This window comes from Moschus berezovskii, chromosome 3, assembly GCF_049115385.1.
Source record: "Moschus berezovskii isolate FMDL1 chromosome 3, NW_MosBer_1.0, whole genome shotgun sequence".
NCBI classification, from domain to species: Eukaryota; Metazoa; Chordata; class Mammalia; order Artiodactyla; family Moschidae; genus Moschus; species Moschus berezovskii.
Genome location: NC_142462.1, coordinates 22,144,722 through 22,167,403, shown reverse-complemented (window position 1 = coordinate 22,167,403; position 22,682 = coordinate 22,144,722). Strand labels below are relative to the sequence as shown.

The 22,682-nt window shown below is 36.6% G+C and overlaps 1 protein-coding gene across 2 annotated transcripts in view; it reads right to left on the bottom strand.

Moving 5' to 3' along the window:
- The window catches only part of GLCCI1 (glucocorticoid induced 1), a 111,708-nt gene that overhangs the window by 22,948 nt on the left and 66,078 nt on the right, over positions 1–22,682 (bottom strand). The window contains exons 4-5 of one of the 2 annotated variants that reach the window (XM_055420476.2): positions 8,538–8,654; positions 2,619–2,771 (exon numbers count right to left, since the gene is read on the bottom strand). In XM_055420476.2, coding sequence (XP_055276451.2) covers positions 2,619–2,771; positions 8,538–8,654 — 270 coding nt within the window. The remainder of the gene's footprint in view (positions 1–2,618; positions 2,772–8,537; positions 8,655–22,682) is intronic. The other variant, XM_055420477.2, reaches the window with a different exon arrangement.

Genomic DNA, 22,682 nt, shown 5'->3' with positions numbered 1-22,682 from the left:
TACTTAACTAAATTTAGATTTTAATTGCAACTCTGCACTAAATTCTAAGAAATCATTAGTATAGGGTTTTTTTCTTTTTTGACAAAATTATATGATAGATGTGGGTGTTTTTCAGAACAACCCATCAAGAAAGATCATTTTGGAAAATACATAAGGCCTTTATGACAGAGGTTAAAACTTATGTATTCAAGTCGAGGAAAATCTTACTTTAATAAAATGTCAATATTGGTAATCAGTAAACTAATAATGTATCAATTTGTAATTTAAAAAGTTTAAGAACCTGAGTTATCTTTTACTCATGTCCTATTTGATAAACACAATTTTTCTGCAGTCCCACTTCTGAATCTATAACTGGATAATATATACCAATTTCCTTAACCAACTTCTGTTCTGTTGGGGAAAGGGTTCAGAGAATTAGAATAACAAGACAGATTTTAGAGGTTTACATATTTACACAAAATAATGATGGAATTATAAAGGCTTAGAACATTGATATACTTAGAAAGCTACTGGCAGGCTCACTTGCCAAAATGATAAGATTTTGATTTATTAAAACTTTGAGGCACACTTAATCATAAATGTAAAAATTCTTAAAATTAATATTCTAATTATAACTGTTTAGGTTACCCCAAAGTAATTCTGAAATGTCTACTGTGAAATTAGAATATGACTTATTTAAAACCAGAACTACATCAGTATTTCATTTTCTAATATAGTTTTGCTTAGCAGTTCTTGAAGAATTAGCAAATGTGACTGATTATCTCATCCTGAAAAAATTAGACCAATTTTACTTCCTTACATTACTGTTCTTAAATGTCACATATTGTATAAAGGAAACATTTTAATGCTATGCACAGCTAAGCTGAGAGCACAATTTCTAAAGGGTTCCTTTTTGGCCTAATGAATATAACATAAAAATTTAACTCTTAGGTAGAGTAAAATGGCACAACCTTTTGGGATGGTAATTTTAGCAATATTAATCAAAATTTAGAATGTGCAAATGCTCTGACCTAGCAATTTCACTGCCAGGAAGTTGTCTGCCAAGAGTACACCATGTTTTCTAAAGCACTGCTTATGACAATAAAAACTGACAACAGTCTAAATGTCCACCAGTAGGGGACTTTTAAATTATGGTACATTCATACAATGATTCAACATATATTAGCATACAGGCACATATTTGCAAGAATATACAATAAATTATGATTACTGCTCATATTGGCTAAAAAATATTGAAAGCTGGAAAAAGGGTTTTTTTTATCAATTTTATAAATATAAAATTATGTGAATTTTGAGATGAACTCTAAATCAGTTTTAAAACCTACACATTATTTGAAGGAATCAGATACACATTTGACATAAATCATATTTTAGTTCTAAAAAACCATCAGAGAGGTAATTAAGCCAAAAGCTACTTGATGTTTTCTTTTGTTGAATATCCTTTTAAAATGTGGTCAAATATAGGTTCATGTGTAGGAGTGTCCAGATTTCTATTCTGGGACAGAGATAGTTTATAAAGTATTTTTGATTAATTCAAATGAATCCAAGACTTAAATAGATGTGAAAACTAACACTATAAAACCCTAAGAGGAAAACACAAGACTAAATCATTGTGACCTTAGATTAAGCAGTATTTTCTTAGATCTGAACAGTGAAAAAGACAACCCACAGAATGGGAGGTATTTTCAAATCATCTAATAAGGACTTTTTATCTAGAAAGTAAGAACTTCAGACCTTTTACATTTCAAGAGGAAAAAGAGAACCTAATTTTGAAATGGGGCAAATAATCTAAATAGACAGTTTTCCAAAGAAGATATACAGCGGTCAACACCATAATGAGGTACCACTTCACACCCACCAGAATGGCTATAATAAAAAAGGTAATTACAAGTGTTGCTGAAGAGGGAGAAATTGGAACTTTCATACACTGCTAGTGGGGATGTAAAATGATACAGAGTGGCTACTTTGGAAAACAATCTGGCAGTTTCTCAAAAGGTTAATCAAAGAGTTCCATACTAGCAATTCCACTTCTAGGTATATACTCAAGAGAAATGAAATCACGTTCACCCAAAAACTTGTATATTAAGTTTTTTTCACAGCAGCATTATTTTTAACAGACAAAAAGTAGAAATAATATAAGTGTTCATCAATTAATGACTGGATAATAAAATCTGAGTGAATATTATTTGGCAATAAAAAGGAATAAAGTACAGATACATGCTACACTATAGCATGAACAGGCCAGTTTACAGACCTTAAAAACATTAGTCTGAGTGAAAAAGGCCTGATGCAAGGGCCATGTATTGCATGACTACATTTACATGAAATATCTAGAACGGGCCAGTTTACAGACCAAGTACATTAGTGATTGTCTCATTGGAGGAAAAGGAAGAGATGACTGCTGGAAAGTATGGCGTTTCTTTTGGGGGTGATGAAAAAGCTGTAAAGGTGACTGTGGTATTGACTGTGTAACTGTGAACATGCAAAAACCACTGTATACTTTTAATGGGTAAATTGTATGCTACGTGAATTATATCTAATAAAGCTGTAACAGAAAAGACTGAGACAGTTCACAGTATTAAAGAAAACAGGGATTCAAACACCCCATGGACCCTTACCTTGGACACGTCCTCCTTCCCGTTATTTTCTTTAATGAATACCTTCTCTAATTCAGGACTTATTCCTTCTACATTGCAGGGCACACGTGAAACAGATGATTTTGGCACAGATATATTTGACAGCGGCATAGGGACTGATCTTGATCCGGTAGCCTACAAAACACAAGGTAAGGTGGTATCGAATTATTTGTGGATGAAGAAATTGTGAAATAAAGAGCAAGGTAAATCTTAAAACAGAAACTCAGCTATTATTTTGACATTTCAAATACAATATAAATTCAGGTACACATACAGCAATTTACGTTCCAAAGTAAGAAATAAGGTAAAAATTACAGAGTCAAAATAATCATTTATGGAAGTGTAAAGCTATAATTGTAAACTGTATACATTTTTTTCAGCAGAATATCAGAATCCTCTGTACAGTTTTTTTATTCATTTTTCTGTTTTTACTGAAAAAGCACAGTTGAAATCATGTAAACTGAAGGTATCATGTGACTCTTCAGCTCTGCTCTATACTTACATGTGTGTGTGTTTAAATGATTTGTTCCCCACACTGTGACAAGCACCATCTAGTATTTTTCATTTCTACTTTATCCAAAATTTAAGAAAACCTTTTGGATTACTAAGTAGTATGGCAACAATATCATGGTAAGTTCTATAACACTCACTTAACAGCGTTAAGGCTATTTTCAAAAGTCCTTTGGAGGACTTGTCAAAAATTAATACACCTCATAGCTGTCCTGTGGGAGGTACCATAAAGTGGAAGTCAAGCCTGTTGATTCAAGGAACTTAAAGGACACAAAGGAAATTAAAAACATAAAGATGAACAAGGAAAAAAGAAGAATAATATGATCTGTACCTTAATCTGAACGGTTAAAGTTGATACATATGATTCACAATGAAGCAGACAGCTAGGCACTGATGAAATGACTATTTCCCACGCACATGCTATGCTCCTGCCATTTGTGAATTGTTGCCTGCGAATGTCCTTTGTCTCATATTAACGTATGAGCTTTTTTCATATTGAAGTTGTAACTCTTTGTCATCCACTTGCTGTTTACTTTAGCATGAAATATCATTCTTCCAGTACTTTTATGGTTTTTCATATTTAAATATTTAACCTATCATGATTTATTTTTCTGTATGTTATGAAGTAGTATTTTTTCCCACATGGTAATAAAACTGCCCCAACATTTCTCTTTGGATTCTATATTTGATTTCCTTAAAGTGTTATCTGACAATCTCTATTCAAAGATCCACTTTAACTGCTATAATTTTACAACAATTACATTTTACATTCTGGTATCCAGTAGGGAAAGCCTTTTCAAATTTTCTTTTTAACTGACATTACTTTTCCACATTACCATTGAAAATAACTTTTAAAGTAATAAAACAATTCCTTTTACATTTCCATTGGAACTCAATTCGTACATTAATTTTGGGCAAATGGCTATTTGAAAAATACTGAGTCTTCCCATGTGTGAATCACTTCCCATTTATCTCTATTTTATATTTCATATCCTCAATAAGGTCTTAAAGTTTGCATATTTCTTTTAAGTTTAATTCTAGGCATTTTATATTTTTCACCAGATATATACTAACATGCTATTGGTGCTGCTGCTGCTGCTAAGTCACTAGTTGTAACATAATAAGAAATATGTATTTGGTTTCCACCCCTGGTTCCTGACACAGAGTTCCTGAATTCTTATAAATTCCTGAGGGATGGGGGCATTGGGAGCATCTTTTGTTCAGATATTTGGTTTCTGACACCGATCCTGACAGATAGCTCCTGAACCCCTTGGAATTTCCTAGGTGATAGGACCAAGAGTCTTCCGTTCTAATGAGGTGACTCTTAGTGGGTTCCTGAATAGGTTCAGAATGGGGTGCTGGTCACTAAAAAGAACCCATGACTAGAAGCTTGGAACTTGCAGTCCCACCTCTGGTGAGAGGAGAGGGAGCATGCCTATGTGATGAAGCCTCCAAAAATCCCAGCACTGAGAGGTCAGAGAGTTTCCAGGTCGGTGAACATGTACCATGTACCACAAGGGCGGCGCACACCGCCTCCGTGCCAGCAGCAGCTCTTGCGTGTGAGTTACCTCCAGACTTTGCCCTGTGAACCTCCTCGTCCTGCTGTTCATTTTGTTGTTCAGTCACTCAGTCATATCTGACTCTTTGCAGCGCCATGGACTGCAGCACAGCAGGCTTCCCTGTCCTTCACCATCTCCTGGAGCTTGTTCAAACTCATGTCCATTGAGTCGGTGATGTCATCCAACAGTCCTGTCCTCTGTCCCCTTCTCCTCCTGCTTTCAATCTTTCCCAGCATCAGGGACTTTTCTAACGAGTCGGCTCTTCGCATTACAGGCCAAAGTATTGGAGCTTCAGCATCAATCCTTCCAATGAATATTGAGGATTGATTTCCTTTAGGATTGACTGGTTTGATCTCCTTGCAGTACAAGGGACTCTCAAGAGTCCTCTCCAACACCACTGTTCAAAAGCATCAATTCTTTGGTGCTCAGCCTTCTTTATGGTCCAACTCTCACATCCATACATGACTACTGGAAAAATCCTAGCTTTGACTAGATGGACCTTTGTTGGCAAAGTAATGCTTCTGCTCTTTAATACGCTGTCTAGGTATTTCATAGCTTTTCTTCCAAGGAGCAAGCATCTTTTAATTTCATGGCTGCAGTCCCCATCTGCAGTGATTTTGAAGCCCAAGAAAATAAACTTTGTTACTATTTCCATTTTTTCCCCTTCTATTTGCCATGAAGTGATGGGACCAGATGCCATGATCTTCCTTTTTTGAATGTAGATTTTTAAGCCAGCTTTTCCACTCTCCTCTTTCACTTTCATCAAGAGGTTCTTTAGTTCCTCTTCACTTTCTGCCATAAGGGTGGTGTTGTCTGCATATCTGAGGTTGTTGATATTTCCCCTTGCAATCTTGATTCCAGCTTGTGTTTCATCCAGCCTGGCATTTTGCATGATGTACTCTGCATATAAGTTAAATAAGCAGGTGACAATATACAGCCTTGTCATTCTCCTTTCCCAATGAAGAACCAGTCCATTGTTCCATGTCCAGTTCTAACTGCTGCTTCTTGACATGCATACAGGTTCTGCAGGAGGCAGGTCAGGTGACCACAGGCAGGTATCAGACCTGCCTCCTAAGGTCTGATATTCCCACTCTTGCAGAAGTTTCCACAGTTTGTTGTGATCCAGAGAGTCAAAGGCTTTAGCATAGTCAATGAAGCAGAAGTAGATGTTTTTCTGGAATTCTCTTGCTTTTTCTGTGATCCAATGCATGTTGGCAATTTGATCTCTGGTTCCTGCCTTTTCTAAATCCCACTTGAACATGTGGGAATTCTCGGTTCACATACTGTTGAAACCTAGTTTGGAGAATTTTGAGCATTACTTTGCTAGCATGCGAGATGAGTGCAAGCGTGTGGAAGTTTATTCTTTGGCATTGCCCTGTTCCAGTTCTGTGGCCACTGCTGAGTTTTCCAAATTTGTTCATCTGTATAGACCCATTATATCCTTTGTAACAAACAAGTAAATGTATTTCCCTGAGATTTTTGAGCCCTTACAGCAAGTTACTGAACCTGACAGGGTTGTCAGAATCCCTTCTTTATTACACTGGTAGGTCAAAAGTACAGATGATGACCTGGAACTTTCAACTGGCATCTGACGAGGGGCACTTTCGTGGGGTAGAGCTCTTAATCTGTGGAGTTGGTGCTAACTCCAGGTAGTCAGTGTTGTAACTGAATTGTAGGATGCCTGGTTGGTGTCTGGAGAGTCGGAGAATTCATTAGTTGGTGTAGAAAAAACCCCATGCGTTTGGTGTCAGGAATGTTCTAAGTAAAAGGAACAGTATTTTACCTTTACTAGTACAGGAGAAGAAAATAGATTTTTATGTGTTTATATCTTATCCATTTATTAAGTTCTCAATCTTTTTATTGTGAAAAATTATAATCATAATTAACAGAATAACTAACAGGTATACATAATCCAGCTCCAAAACTTATTAACATTTTCTAATCTTACTTCATCTAAACATCCACTTGCTTTTGTTCTTGGAGTATTAACACACATTCTAGACTTCATATTTCATCTATAAGTATTTCAGTACGTATAGCAAGATAATTATTTTTAGACATAACCACAATGCCAAAAAAATCAATGTAAATTGGGAACAAGTGTATAAATCTTTTCTTGTTAATCAGTAAGTCAATAGATATACAGGAAAGGTGCCTGAAATAAATAAATAGGAATGAATAGTATATTAATTCTACCAGATTAAGAAGAAAAAAAGGAAGGCATATGTGAATTTTCTCTTGAAATGTCTGCAATGTTGGTTTTACAGCTTTGATGAGGTATAACTGGCATACAATAAAATCCTCCTATTTTAAGTATGCAATTCTTTGAGCTTTGTAAATGTATACAGTCATCCAATTATCAGTATAATCACATTTTAGAAACGTCTATCATCCAAAAAAATGATTCTAGGGCTTTTCTACAGTCAGCTTTTCTAATCCTTTTTAAAAAGGCAACATTTTGCCTTTTTGAAGATGTAAGGTAATGTAGCCTTTTGCTTCTGACTTCTTTAACTGGTATGATGTTTTGAGATTCAGCCATGTTGTCATAAATACCATCAGTTCCTTCTTTTTACTGCTGAATAGTATTACACTGTATGGATGTATGAAGTGTTGTTTATCTAGTCACCAGCTCATGTATATTTGCTGCTTTCCATGTTTTGAGTTTTATAAACGCTGCTGCCATGAACATTGATATAGATGTCACTGAGTAGACATTATGTTTTATTTCTCATGAACAGATACCAAAGAGCAGAATTCCTGAACTGTATGGTCAGTGTATGTTAACTTCTTCAGAAAATGCCAAACTTCTTTCCAAAGTAGCTGTGACATTCTGTGTTCCCACCGGCAATGTGTAGTTGTTCTGATTGTTTCACGTCCTCATCAACACTTGGTATTGCCAGTATTTTCCATTCCAGCCATCCTATCATTAGTTTCAACAGTTTATCAAATTCACTTTAATTTTCTAAATATACAACAATATCACAAATAGTGATAACATTCCTTTTTCTTACTGCTCTGTCTAGAACCTCTGAATTACTAGTAAATAACATCAATAATTACAGACATCTATGACTTAACTTTTATTTTTAATAGAAATACTTTCAGCGTTTTACTGTTAGGATCTCACGACATTTGCAGGTAGTTACATTAGGAAGTATCCTATTTTAAAATAAGTTTTTATCACATATGGATACTGAATACAGTGTTATTCAGCATCTACTCTTTCTGATGCAATGAACTAACAATGCATTTCCTAATGCTGAATCATCCTTACATTTGTGAAAAACCCCTAATTAAAAATTTTTTTGATATGCAACTTGGGCTGCTTCTGCTATACTACTGTATTTGATTTACTAAAATTTACATTAATATTTGTAAGTAAATTTAGAATATCATTTCCTAAATTTTGTTCCATAGGATATATCAGTACAAGTTTGGCGGGGTGGGGGGACAAAAACACTAATTCTCAATTTCTTCATAAGTAAAGTGGGATAAAATATACAAAGTGACACAGAGATAGATGGGTTAAGGTACTATTAGAAGATTAAATAAGAAAATGCCCAGAGTTGCTTAGTCAGTGAATGAGCTAGGATTTCAGTCCAGGACAGTATCAATCATCCTTGAGATCATTGCACTCTGTTATGTCTGTTATTAAAAGATTATACATATGGCTAAAACAAAAACAAACTTTTTTTTTTATAAAAAACATGGTAATTTAATCAAGCTAGAGATGTACATTAATTTTTTTTTAATCCTAAAAAGATGGATTCTTCCCTACAATGAGCCCTGTGAAAGGCATTGTTCCAGGCTGGACAACGAGCTGCTAGCCCACCTGAGTGTGGCCGACGGCTACATGGTTGCCATGGAGAGGCGACTGGCGGTCTCTCTCCTTACTGTGCCGGCTGCTCTGCTTAGTGCGTTGCAGTTGCTGCCTCAGTTTGGCAATCTGCTTTGGGGAGAGGGAAAAAGAAGGAGGCGGAGAACAAAAGTGAATACCAAGCTATAAGCACTTATTTTTTTAAGTTTGGATATTGAAAAGTAAAAATTTTATCAAAGATTTCAAGAAGAGATATTTCATTACAATGATTTATTCTCCAATTTTTAATAGTTGAAACCATTGAAAATAAGAAATATGTGCTACAAAGGCTTCACTTATACAATTTAAATAGTGTTGTTGGTAAATACATAGACTAAATTTCCCCAGATTATTTCATATTTTACCTTTGTAACACCAGAGTTATCTTCCCTTCTAAGCACTTTTTCTGAGGTGTAAAACCAGTATTTCATATGCCTACTGATTAAAGTCAAACCCAATCTCTTAATATATAGGGATCACATTAGTTTTTAAGTTCCCATCTTATATAAACAAAATTGATCTGGTATACTAATTTATGAACATAAAAAAAAAAATCCCATGGTGTAAATCCTTATGGCATTTAGCATTAGTTACTTGTACTTAACATCTTACTATATATTACTTTTAGTCACAAAATTTTTATTTTCCAGCTTTATTGAGAGGTAAGTGACATATAACATTGTGTAAGTTAAGGTGTACAACATTTGATTTGATGCTGTTGTATATTGCAAAATGATTCTACTATAGCATAACAGCTCAACCCTATTGCATAATTTGAGATTTACTCTCTTACTTAGCAGCTTTGAAGTAATAACACTATTACTAGCTATAATCAAAATTCTATACTTTAGACCACCAGAACTCATCCATCTTGACACTGTGCACCCTGTGGCTACTCCCCATTTCCTTTGCCCTTCAGTCCCTAGCAACCACCACTCAACCCTCAGTTTCTTTGAGTTTGGCTTTCCTTCTCTGGTATCACAAAGAAGTGATACCATACAATATTTGTCTTTCTCTGACTGATTTACTTCACTTAGCATAATGTCCTCAAGGTTCATCTATATTGTTTACCAAAGGCAGGATTTTCTTCTTCCTCATTGCTGAATATATATGCCACATCTTCTTTATCCACTTATTCACTGACAGACACTTGGCTATAGTGACATACATTTAAAAGCAAATATAACTTAGAAGTATTTTCCTAAATGGAATAGTAATACTCCAAGGCTTAAAAGAAAAGTCATTTCTATAATATGGCTTGGAATTCATCAAACTATTAATGTATTTTAGGTGCTATATAATCATCTTAAACTGTGCCAGACCAGACGGAAAATATACCTGAGCATTTTCAAAGGGAATCATTAGCAATTTGGGGCAAGTTACTTAATATTTTCCTTGTAGATGATGACATGAATCAATTAGTAGGTACTCCTTGAACACCTACAATGAGCCCAATTTTATGTTACTTACAAGGCAAAGTGCCAATACAAAGTAAAGTCTGTAAAATAATATTGATTTTCTCAAGGAGATGTTAGCCAAATGCTTACCTTGAATAACCATGGCAATAAAAAGCAAAATAGACAGTTGCTATTAAAGACTTTAAATGTTCAAGGGGAAAAGCATATGGGTTGCTGGGAAAATTTATTTTTACCTGTGGCAAACAGAAGAGAAGCAGCATAGAAGAAAATAGAGAACCTAAACGAAAACCTATATTTTTCCTTTTAAGTAAGATCCTTAGTCTCCTCTAGTGTTTTGAAAGGACATCACAAACAATTTCCTTACAAAGATATACAAATGAGATTATCTATGTTAATATCTGTGTTCCTTGCTCTCTGTTGAAATGACATCACTTTCTTCTAGAGAATATTAATTTTCATGAGAAAAGGAATCAAAATTATTGGTAAATCAAGCCAGACAATGATAAAAGATAAATAGAATTTCAAATTGTACAAGTTATTTAATTAGGACAGGGGTATAAAATTGTTTTCTGGGTATTAATGATGTTTTAGTGGTGTTTCAAAACTGGCGTTTTAAAGAGCTTGTAGAGAAGAGCCCATAATGCTTATAGATTAATCAAAGCAGTGTGTATTTTTTCATTTTTAAAATAATCTTTAAAAAATAAATAAAAATAATCTGAAAACTGATCAATCCTAATCACTCTCTTTTTAAAGGGCTTTGAGATAGCATAATAAATCAGAAGTTTTTGTTCTTTAACATAATGATACACACCCTACTTTGCTTGGAATACCAACTTACACTATGCAGCCTTATAGTTTCCACATAATACTGTTTATCTCTGGATTATAATATAGTTATGCTTTTGTTTACAAATTAGAGATTAGAGTAAAAGGAAAGCCCATCTTACTAGATATATAATCAAAACATTACAACTCTTACTCAGGAACCATGTAGAATGAAAGCAGGGTATAATAAATCTTCCTTTGCTTCAGAATATAAGAGATTCCCATATTTACTTACACGACATTCAGAAGAGTGGCTTATCTATATAACAACCGCAAATATTCTTGCCTTCCATACTTTCACTTAGAATTCTCCTTCTCTTCTCCCTTGGATGCTCAAGAGCCCATGGTTATCCAAAGCCATCTCTTCTCCCTAACCTCAGTACTAGTAGACACAAAGGTATCTCTGGGAGGAAGGGGCTGATGTGTGTGTTAGTTACTCACTTGTGTCTGACTATTTGCGACCCTATAAACTGTAGCCCGCCAGGCTCTTCTGTTCATGGCCAGGCACAAATACTGTAGTGGGCTGCCATTCCCTTCTCCAGGGGATCATCCAACCCAGGGATCAAACCCAAGTCTCCTGCACTGCAGGCAGATTCTTTACCATCTGAGCTACCAGGGAAGCTCCAGGAAGGGGCTGAGGCAGTTGTAATTTTCAATCTAGTCATACACCCGCCTCCTGCCTAAGACACCCTCTCTAGTCAATCTCACGGTCCAATGTATCGCACAAAGCTCTTGGTTCTCACTTCAGTGAGTCTACTCACTCTGGTTACTACAGTGAAACTCTAATACAACCTTCCTTTATAAAGGGAACCTTGAGTTATACTAACTGGATTTCTTAAACTATAGGTGAAATTAAAAGACGCTTACTCCTTGGAAGGAAAGTTATGACCAACCTTTATAGTATATTAAAAAGAAGAGACATGACTTTGCCAACAAAGGTCCATCTAGTCAAGGCTATGGTTTTTCCCGTGGTCATGTATGGATGTGAGAGTTGGACTGTGAAGAAAGCTGATCGCCAAAGAATTGATGCTTTTGAACTGTGGTGCTGGAGAAGATTCTTGAGAGTCCCTTGGACTGCAAGGAGATCCAACCAGTCCATTCTAAAGGAGATCAATCCTGGGTGTTCATTGGAAGGACTGATGCTAAAGCTGAAACTGCAATACTTTGGCCACCTCATGCGATGAGTTGACTCACTGGAAAAGACTCTGATGCTAGGAAAGGTTGGGGGCGGGAGAAGGGGACGACCGAGAATGAGATGGCTGGATGGCATCGCCGACTCTGTGGACATGAGTTTGAGTGAACTCCGGGAGTTGGTGATGGACAGGGAGGCCTGGCGTGCTGTGGTTCATGGGGTCGTGGAGAGTCGGACACGACTGAGCGACTGAACTGAACTGAACTGAGATGAATCTTACTTGTGTTTCTAAATATTCATTAGCAATGCTTAAGAAAAAAATTAAAAATGGACCTTGAGGGATTATACTAAGTGAAATAAGTCAGACGAAGAAAGTTAAATACAGTGTGAGCTCACTCATATATGGAATCTGAAAATAAACAAACAAACAAACAAACAAAAACAACTCAAGAGAACAGCTTGCTGGTTGCCAGGGGCAGAAAATGGGTGAGAATGGTCGAAGTGTACAAGCATCCAGTTATAAGATGAGTAAATTTTGGGGTGTAATGGATAGCATAGTGACTATAGTTAATAACACTACTGTATATTTGACAGTTGCTACGAGAATAGATCTTAAAAGTTCCTATCCACACATACAAAAATTATAAAATTATGAGGTGATGGATGTGTTTACTAACCTTCTTGTGGTAATCACATTACAATATATACATATATCAAATTATTATGCTGCATATACCGTAAGCTTGTATGATGTTATATGTCAATTATACCTCAATAAAACTTAAACAAAAAAAATTAAGAGGGAAGGAGAGAGAAGCATTCTCTAAACATGAAAGGGATCTTAAGCACATGAGCTCTGACATTTTAAAAAGTTAGAGAATAAGTACCCTGAGGTTACAGAGAAGAAATAATAATTGCAGGGAGAGAATTATCATAAATATTCACTAAGAAATGACTAAAATATTTGTGGAATTAGATGAAAAATCAGAGACTGGTCCCACTTAAAATCTAAGAACTGGGAACACATTTTACTGTACATTTTTGGAAACCTGGTCATATCACCCTTGTTTATTTGTGATTTTTGTCCTGATAGTTTCTCCCATATTGTTAACACTTAAAAACAAAACGCTAAACTCTAAGCCTCAAAATACTAGTCGATTATTTTTGCCTCAGGTACTGAAAAGAAGGAAGGGACAGAGGGTAATATTTCTCCGAATGAATTCTATTCTATAGTAGGCAGGGAACTGAGAAAGCTTAACCAGAGTAAGTAGATGCAGTAGGAACGGAAGCAAGATCCTGGAGCTTTTGAAAAAGAAGAAAAAAATGAGATGAGAACTAGATTAACACCAGGAAAATGGCACTTTGCACTCAATATTATTATAAAATGAAATATTTTATATTTTGTTCTCATTCATTTCTCAATAAAAACATATGAGATAAATGTTACTATTATCCTCACTTTATAGGTGAGGAAACTGAGGGGCGGGAAGGTTAGTTTGTTGAAAGCCACACAGTTAAGTGGTGAAACAAGTATATGAACTTAAGGAAGTGGAATTTCAGAGTTTGCTCTCTTAATCACTATTCTATATTGCCTAAAGAATCAAATTAAAACTCACAAGGAGAGAAAGAATCTTACAAAAAGTAAGACAGACATATAAATAGGAAAACATACAAATGACAACAGCTGAGCTGTTAAAAGACCAAAAACAATTACTAAAGATATTGATCCAACAAATTTTCCTGAAAATATAGTTTGAGAAGTTATAAATTTCAAGCTGTTATTCCCTTTTAAATGAAAAAAGAAAATACGTGACAAACTTTAGTGCTTACAAAGATCAAAGTCTCAAAAGAAAGGCTCTGCAGTATAAAAACAAAGTTTACATACTGTATCCTTTGACAGTGTTCAAAGGAATTTAAAATGCAACAGTACCTACTGTAACACTAAAATAAAAATTAAAACTTTTTACTTAACATAAATATGAGCAAATCATGCTGTTTTCTTTTTTTCTTTCATTTTCCAAAAGACAAATGCTAATGAAATAACTGGGGCTTCCCTGGTGGCTCAGATGGTAAAGAATCTTTCTGCAGAAAGATACTCTGGAGGGAGAAAGGAATGGCAACCCACTCCAGTATTCCTGCCCAGAGAATTCCATGGACAGAGGAGCCTGGTGGACTATAGCTGGACAGGACTATTCATTCAGTCCTCTGATATCCAAATGCACACACACAGGCATATGTATGAACAAATTGCATATATAAAGAACACACAGATGTGTAAGCACACACATATGCATAGGGAGCTGTCATCTGCACACACATCACCGGTACACATGCATGCCCACGTGTAGACTCACAGAAACCCCCACCCCAGAACAAAGAAACAGATATTTCCATATACAGATTTATCTCCACAGATAAAGCTAGCTTTGGGACACTTTAGTTTTTGATACAGAAATTTATTTACCAATAAAGTATATTTGTCAATAGAGGAATGCTGGCAATAATACCAGACTAACATTGAAAAACATCTATTTCTGCTTCATTGACTATGCCAAAGCCTTTGACTGTGTGGATCACAATACACTGTGGAACATTCTTAAAGAGATGGGAATCCCAGACCACCTGACCTGCCTCTTGAGAAACCTGTATGCAGGTCAGGAAGCAACAGTCAGAATTGTACATGGAACAACAGACTGGTTCCAAATAGGAAAAGGAGTGCGTCAAGGCTGTATATTGTCACCTTGCTTATTTAACTTATATGCAGAGTACATCATGAGGAACGCTGGGCTGGAAGAAGCACAAGCTGGAATCAAATTGCTGGAAAAAATATCAATAATCTCAGATATGCAGATGACACTACCCTTATGGCAGAAAGTGAAGAGGAACTCAAAAGCCTCTTGTTGAAAGTGAAAGAGGAGAGTGAAAAGGTTGGCTTGAAGCTCAACATTCAGAAAACAAAGATCATGGCATCTGGTCCCATCACTTCATGGGAAATAGATGGCAAAACAGTGGAAACAGTGTCAGACTTTATTTTTTTGGGCTCCAAAATCACTGCAGATGCTGATTGCAGCCATGAAATTAAAAGACACTTACTCCTTGGAAGGAAAGTTATGACCAACCTTGATAATATATTGAAAAGCAGAGATATTACTTTGCCAACCAAGGTCCATCTAGTCAAGGCTATGGTTTTTCCCGTGGTCATGTATGGATGTGAGAGTTGGACTGTGAAGAAAGCTGATCTCCGAAGAACTGATGCTTTTGAACTGTGGTGTTGGAGAAGACTCTTGAGAGTCCCTTGTACCACCAGGAGATCCAACCAGTCCATTCTAAGGAAGATCAATGCTGGGTGTTCATTGGAAGGACTGATGCTAAAGCTGAAGCTGCAGTACTTTGGCCACCTCATGCGACGAGTTGACTCACTGGAAAAGACTATGATGCTGGGAAAGGTTGGGGGCGGGAGGAGAAGGGGACGACCGAGAGTGAGATGGCTGGATGGCATCACTGACTCTGTGGACATGAGTTTGAGTGAACTCCGGCATTTGGTGATAGACAGGGAGGCCTGGCGTGCTGTGATTCATGGGGTCGCGGAGAGTCGGACACGACTGAGCGACTGAACTGAACTGAACTGAACATTGAGAAAAAAGTTCATAAAACAACTAGATTGCACAGATATACTGTAACCGTTTTACAGATGAGGAAGCACTTTAAAAAGTAAAGTGTCTTTCCCAAGGTAACACAACTAATAAACGGCTGACCCAGTTCTTTAGCCTTCAGTTCATAACCTCTTTCTATTAGCTGCCAGTGCTGCTGAAAGTACTACATTAATGTTCACAAAGAACCACTAATACCTCACTATGTATTGGCTCATAATCTCAACCACTTCACAAAGTAACTTCCTTTCTTAATGTTGGAGATATTGCAGGATGTGAAATTGCAGTAAAGATGAACAAAAATTTGATGTAGCAATTAACTGACTGCATTCTAACTTACTGATATATTTCTTTTTCAATAAGCAGTTTGATGACCCTAAATACCACTCTTATTGGTCCGATTTTAAATAATGAAAATATGACATCTTTACAATTCAATGTGAACTCAGAATTTACTGGATGAGTATTTGTAGTTTTAAGGTTTTACCACATAATTAAATAAAAATTCTTCAGAATGTTGTCTTTTAGGTCCAGAGAAAATATTACTGCAATTATTTTCCTCTAGTATGGTATGATAAAACAGTTCTTTTTAAACAGCAAAAGTTAACAGAACATTAGGGTAGAAGTTATACTCTTAGTAATGATTATGAAGAAACTTTTATTTTTATTACTGAAAAAAGAAAGACCCCAACAATATCTGTTAATCACTATTTGATCAGAAGCAAGAAATGTCCCTAATCATTTCACTTAGAGAAAAACTATCCCAAGTAATAAGAGAGCTGATGAGATAAAGAAGCAACCTATGATTTTTTTCTTATATCCACTGAAGAACTTAAAAATACTCACTTTTTAAACTTATCTTTATCAAAATCAGAAACAATGTAAAAGAGTCAAAACAACAATATAGTAATATCATTTATATTCTGTCTGGGAACGTCGCCCTGTGGGATAAAGAGTAGGTTTACTTACTCCTTACTATTAATATAAAAACAGTGGATTCTCCAAGTTCTGTTTCTCTCCTGTATTGTGATCTATTATTTGTGCAGGCATCCACTTAGACCCTCTCCATCACCCCCACTGGGGTTTACAGGAACTAATGCAAACTCAATAGTCTTGTTACTTGCTCTGCTGTGAATAATAAAGTCCACTGTCTCTAAACCATGAGCCTCATGGCTTCTGCTAGCATCCATGAACTAGTAAAAGGCTAACTTATTAGGCTATCAATAGAAAAAATAAAATCCAAGATGTGAACCGGTGTATTTCCTCTTCTGCCTTAAATGAAGAGAAAGGAGTTTTAATGGAACATCTTGGAAAGAGTGATTGTTCCTCACAGATAAAAGGACAGGACAGACTGGAATCTGACTCCCACTCCTGATACCGATAATGCTGAGCTAGGATGAGGGAGATTGACTGTTGCATCAGAGTCAGCCTCAACTCCCAGATATTAACCAGATTTTTTAAATGTGCGAGTTTCTCAGTAACCATCTGGGAAATTTGAAAGTGAGAGTCCCAGTGGAGGACTGGCTTAGGTTCTACCTAGGAGGGAAAACAGAGCTCAACACCGGAGAAACTGAACATTATTTCTAGAATTCTAGAGTCTTCGGAGAAAGTAAGATAGAACCATAGGAAAGAGATATGCAGCAACAAGGGATGTCCAAAGAACCCAAGAAATTACAAAAGGCAGTTTCAAAAATCTGTCAAGACCAGGCAACAGTACCAGCAAGTAGGAACATTTCTATTCCCCTTATCTCCCTATAGGGCTTCCCTGGTGGTTCAGATGGTAAAGAATCTGCCTGCAGTGCAGGAGACATGGGTTTGATCCCTGGGTCAGGAAGAACCCCTGGAGGAGGGCATGGCTACCCACTCCAATATTCTTGCCTGGAAAATTCCCTGGACAGAGGAGGCTGGAGCCCTACAGCTCATGGTGTCACAGAGTCAGACGCGTCTGAGCAAATAACACAACACTACCTCTCCACCTCTCCCTTAAGCTCCAACTCCAGAGGCTCAGAGGCAGTAGCCATGGAGTTAGGACAATGGTAAGCAAAAAAGACAAAAGGAGCTTTCAGGTTCCCTTCCCCCAGGAAGCCATTCAGTGGTAGTATGCCTTAGCTAGAAGAGGAGCGACTACAACCATGAGATAAGGAGGAGGCTTTACGAGAGCGTGGAACGCATGCTCACTTGAAGGAATCACAGGAGTGAAAGAGCTTCTAGTTTTGCACTGAACTTCTCTCACCAAATAAAGGACAGTGAGAGTTAATATAAAGTACTTTTATTATCCCTTAAAGCCTTAGTTGCCTTTCCTAGTATGTAATTAAGCTCTTTTTTTGTAGATCTAACCTACTGTTTCTTTTGAAATTCTACATGTTTTTACACAATTTTGAGCATACAATCTTATTCATTTCATGCCAATCCATGAACAAATGCAGTGCCACTACAGGCTGATAATGTATGCTAAGAAATATCTTTAAAATTTACCTTTTTTCTCTTTTGCCTCTATTAAATGTATACAAATCAAGTACCATAAAAATAGAAATAGAGTCACAGATGTAGAAAACAAACACGATTACCAGGGGAGAGAGTGGGGTGAGGGGATAAACTGGAAGACTGGGATTGACATATACACACTACTGTGTAAAACAGATAACTAATAAGGACGTACCCAATAGCGCAGGGAACTCTTCTCAATATTCTGTAAAGAACGATATGGGAAAAGAATCTGGAAGTGAGTAGATATATGTATAACATTCACCTTGCTGTATGACAGAAACTAACACAACATTGTAAATCAACTATACAGGTTATGCGACACAACCCAGCACTACACTGTATACGGCTATCAATTACAGGTTCTGATAAATGAGCTGATAATCTGATTCCCAGTTTTTTCATAGGTAATCTGCTTTTCTCTAATTGCAAGAATGAGTATGTGTATGTGTGCTTGATCTACAACTCACTAGACCTAGAAGTGGAAATTTTTGTTGTTTATCCTCCAAGGAATTGGTGGGCTTTTTCGATCTAAACACCCGCGTCACTCTCCAAATCCAGCATATTGTCAAACTTTAAGAAATATCTCTTCCCTGATACCTACTATTCTTACCTTTGGAGACTCCTTACTCAGCCTGTCTTCCACGGTTCTTAACTTCTCTTTCATATTTTTAACGTCTATCTTTTTAAAATTATTTTTTATTGAAGTATGATTGATTTACAATGTTGTATTAGTTTCTGGTGTATGACAAGGTGTTAAGCTGTAGATCAATCTGCTCTTTTTCCTATGTTTTTCCATTATGGCCTACTACAGGATATTGAATGTAGCTACCTGTGCTACACAGCAGGTCCTTGCTGGTATCTATTTCATATATAATCACTTGTATCTGCTAATCCCAAACTCCTAATTTATCTCCGCCACCTCGTCTCTTTCTCCTCTGGTAACCATAAGTTTGTTTTCCATGTCTGTGAGTTTGTTTCCATTTTGTAAATAAGTTCATTTGTATCTTATTTTAGATTCCACATATGAGTGACATCATACGGTATTTCTGACTTACTTCACTTAGTATGATAATCTTTAGGTCCATCCATGTTGCTGTAAGTGGCATTAATTCATTCTTTTTTACGGCTCAGTAAATCTTTATCTAGTGCTGCTATGAACATCTGGGTGCATGTATCTTTTTAAATTAAGAGTTTTTGTTTTTTCTGGATATATGCCCAGGAGTGGGGTTGTTGAGTCATATGGTAGCTCTATTTTTAGTTTTTTAAGGAACCTCCATACTGTTTTCCACAGTGGCTGTACCAATTCACTTTCCCACCAATAGCACACACAGGAGCATTTCCTTCTCTCCATACCCTCTCCAGCATTTACTGTTCGTAGATTTTTTAATGACGGTCATTCAAACTTTCAATTTCTATCTTTTTATTTTATATTCCAGATGATTTGCTCATCCAGACTTTTTCATTTGAGACTTTTGATTCACTGATTCTCAATTCTGCTATGTCAACGTAATCCACTAAAGAGTTTACTTTCCGTTTCACCAACTTTTATTATATACAAGCCTTGGAAAGAACCCTTTATCATTCTGCCTATTCTTTCTTTCTTCTGTTCTCATTGCGAGTTACTGTTTCAGTTGAAATTCTTAAATATTCCAAGTTCTTTTTGGGGATTGTGTTCTTATTTTCCCAGACATACTCTATTTAATGTATCCACTGTCTCTTATAGCAGTATCTTTCCTTACATACCCTAAAACACTAACTTGCAAGTTCTCTGTATGTGGGAGTTTTATCCTTTGTAAACTCTTTACTGTCTGTCTCGCTTATAGTTCAACTGATAAAGAATCTGCTTTACTGCCATATTATTTCATGGCTGCTCAAGACTATGGTGTTTCAAAGGTGCGTAGCTTCAGAGCAAGACTTAAATCAGGAAGACTGGGGCTTTGCCCCCACATGAGTACAGCTCTATTCCAGACACCATATCCACACATAGCATATGGTTACTATTTCCATTTTTTTACAGATGCCTGTCTGGCCCACAAGAACACAGTGTCAGGTGAAGTTATTTCAGATCTAGTTTTACTGTTTAGACACATGGTCCCAGCTCCCTGCTTTAAGCATATAGCCCAGTTCCAATCTCCCACTGCAAGACATATTTTACCCTCTTAAAGAGTGTTGCTGTTGTTGCTGTTCAGTCACCCAGTTATGTCCGACTCTTTGTGACCACATGGACTGCAGCACGCCAGGCCTCCCTGTCCCTCGCAATCTCCTGAAGTTTGCCCAAATTCATGTTCATTGCATCGGTGATGCCATCCAGCCATTTCATCCTCTGATGCCCGCCCTCTTCTCCTTCTGCCATCGATCTTTTCCAGCATCAGGGACTTTTCCAATGAGTCAGCAGCTTGCATCAGATGACCCAAATACTAGAGTTTCAGCTTCAGCATCAGTCCTTCCACCGAGTACTCAGGGTTGATTTCCCTTAAGATTGACTGCTTTGATCTCCTTGCTGTCCAAGCAACGCTCAGGAGTCTTCTCCAGCACCATCATTTGAAGGCATCAATTCTTCGGTGCTCCTCTTTCTTTATGGTCCAGTTGTCACAACCGTATGTGACCACTGGGAAGACCACAGACCTTTGTCAGCAGAGTAATGTCTCTGCTTTTAAACACATTGTCTAGGTTTGTCATGCTTTCCTACCAGGAAGTAAATGTCTTCTGATTTCATGGCTACAGTCACCATCTGCAGTGATTTTTGAGCCCAAGAAGAGGAAGTCTGTCACTACTTCCACCTTTTCCCCCGCTATTTGCCATGAAGTAATAGGGTTGGAAGTCAGGATATTAGTTTTTTTAATATTTAGTTTCAAGCCAGCTCTTTCTTCCTTCACCCTTATCAAGAGGCTCTTTAGTTCTTCTTTTCTTGCTGCCATTAAAGTGGTGTCATCCATACATCTGAGGTTATTTATGTTTCTCCCACCTATCTTGATTGCAGCTTGTAAGTCATCCAGCTCGGCATTTTGTTCATGATGTGCTCAGCATGTAGATTAAATGAACAGGGTGACAGCAGACAGCCCTGTCGTACTCCTTTCTCAATCTTGAACCAATCAGTTGTTCCATACAGGGTTCTAACTGTTGCTTCCTGACCCGCATACAGGTTTCCCAGGAGACAGGTAAGATGGTCTGGTATTCCCATCTCCTTAAAAAGTGTAGTAATCTACAATTTCTTAAATTTGGTTCAACTCACAGAAACCTGGCCAACATGATCCAGATTTCTATGAGTCAGATAACATTAGCATCTACTCATCATTAAGGATTTCCCTTCTATTCATGGTCTGCAAAGAGTTCCCTTGTCTTAAATGTAGCTAACGTATATTTAGGTATTTCTTTGAACATTTTTCACATTGTAGTCCTATAAGCTTGGAGCAAAGCAGAAGTAGACTATACAGGTGCTTTCACTGACATTTAAGTCAGAAATCAGATGCAAATTATCTGAGGTGGGGAGCATATCTCTGACTCAGGAAGAATGAATGTGATACAGCTGAATTTGATGCTATAACAAGGAAGCAGGTCAAAGTTATTTTAAAAAAATTTAATAGCATATAATTTTTAAAATATTAATATTTCAATAACATTAATAGTTTTGGCTTTCATAATTTCCTCAGATTTCAATTTTGCCATCTTTTATAACTATTCTTAATATTTTATTTAGTCTTTACCCATATACTCATTTTCCAGGCTCAGTTATATAAAATCTACCATGAATATACCATGCAAAGCCTACTAGTCTTTCATGTCTATTCCTCTTTTTTTTTTTTCATCTTTACTGAAGTATAATTTACATTGCCTTAACTTCATCCATTGTAAGGGTAAAATTAAATAAGTTGTAATCACTTTGTAGAGTTGTACACAGTAATCACGAATCAATTTTTAGGACTTTTTCATCACCCCCATATTTGCTTTGAGTCTATTTATAGCCCATCACCACTGCCTCCACCCTAGTCCCAGCCACATGCAGCCACCAATGGGCTTTATTTCCTCTATAGATTTGCTCTTTCTGGCATTTCAATATAAATGAAACCATGTCATATGTAATCTTATTCATCTGGCTTCTTTCACTTAGCAGGGAGTGGCAAGCTACAGTCTGCAGGCCAAATCTAGTATGCCACATGTTTTTGTATATAAAATTTATTGGAACATAACCATACTGAACACAACCATACTCCATACTGTCTATGGCTGCTTTCACACTACAGCAGTGGAGCTGAGTAGCTGCAACAGAGGCTCTGTGACCCACACACCATAAAATATTTACTATCTGGCTTTTCATAGAAAAGCAGAATGTGCTGACTCTTGACTTAGTAAAATGTTTTTGAAGTTCATTCCCACTGTAGCATATATCAGGATTCATCACAGTGTTCCTTTTTATTGCTGAACAGTCTGGTATTGCATGAATATATGACATTTTCTTTATCCATTTACCAAACAGTGGCTATTTTTATTTTTATTTTGTTTTTAGTTTTTAGTTATAATAGTACAAGTAATTCTGCTATAACGTTTGTATAAATGTTTCAATATAGACAGGTATTTTCAGGACTCTTACAGAATCACAGAAATAGAATTG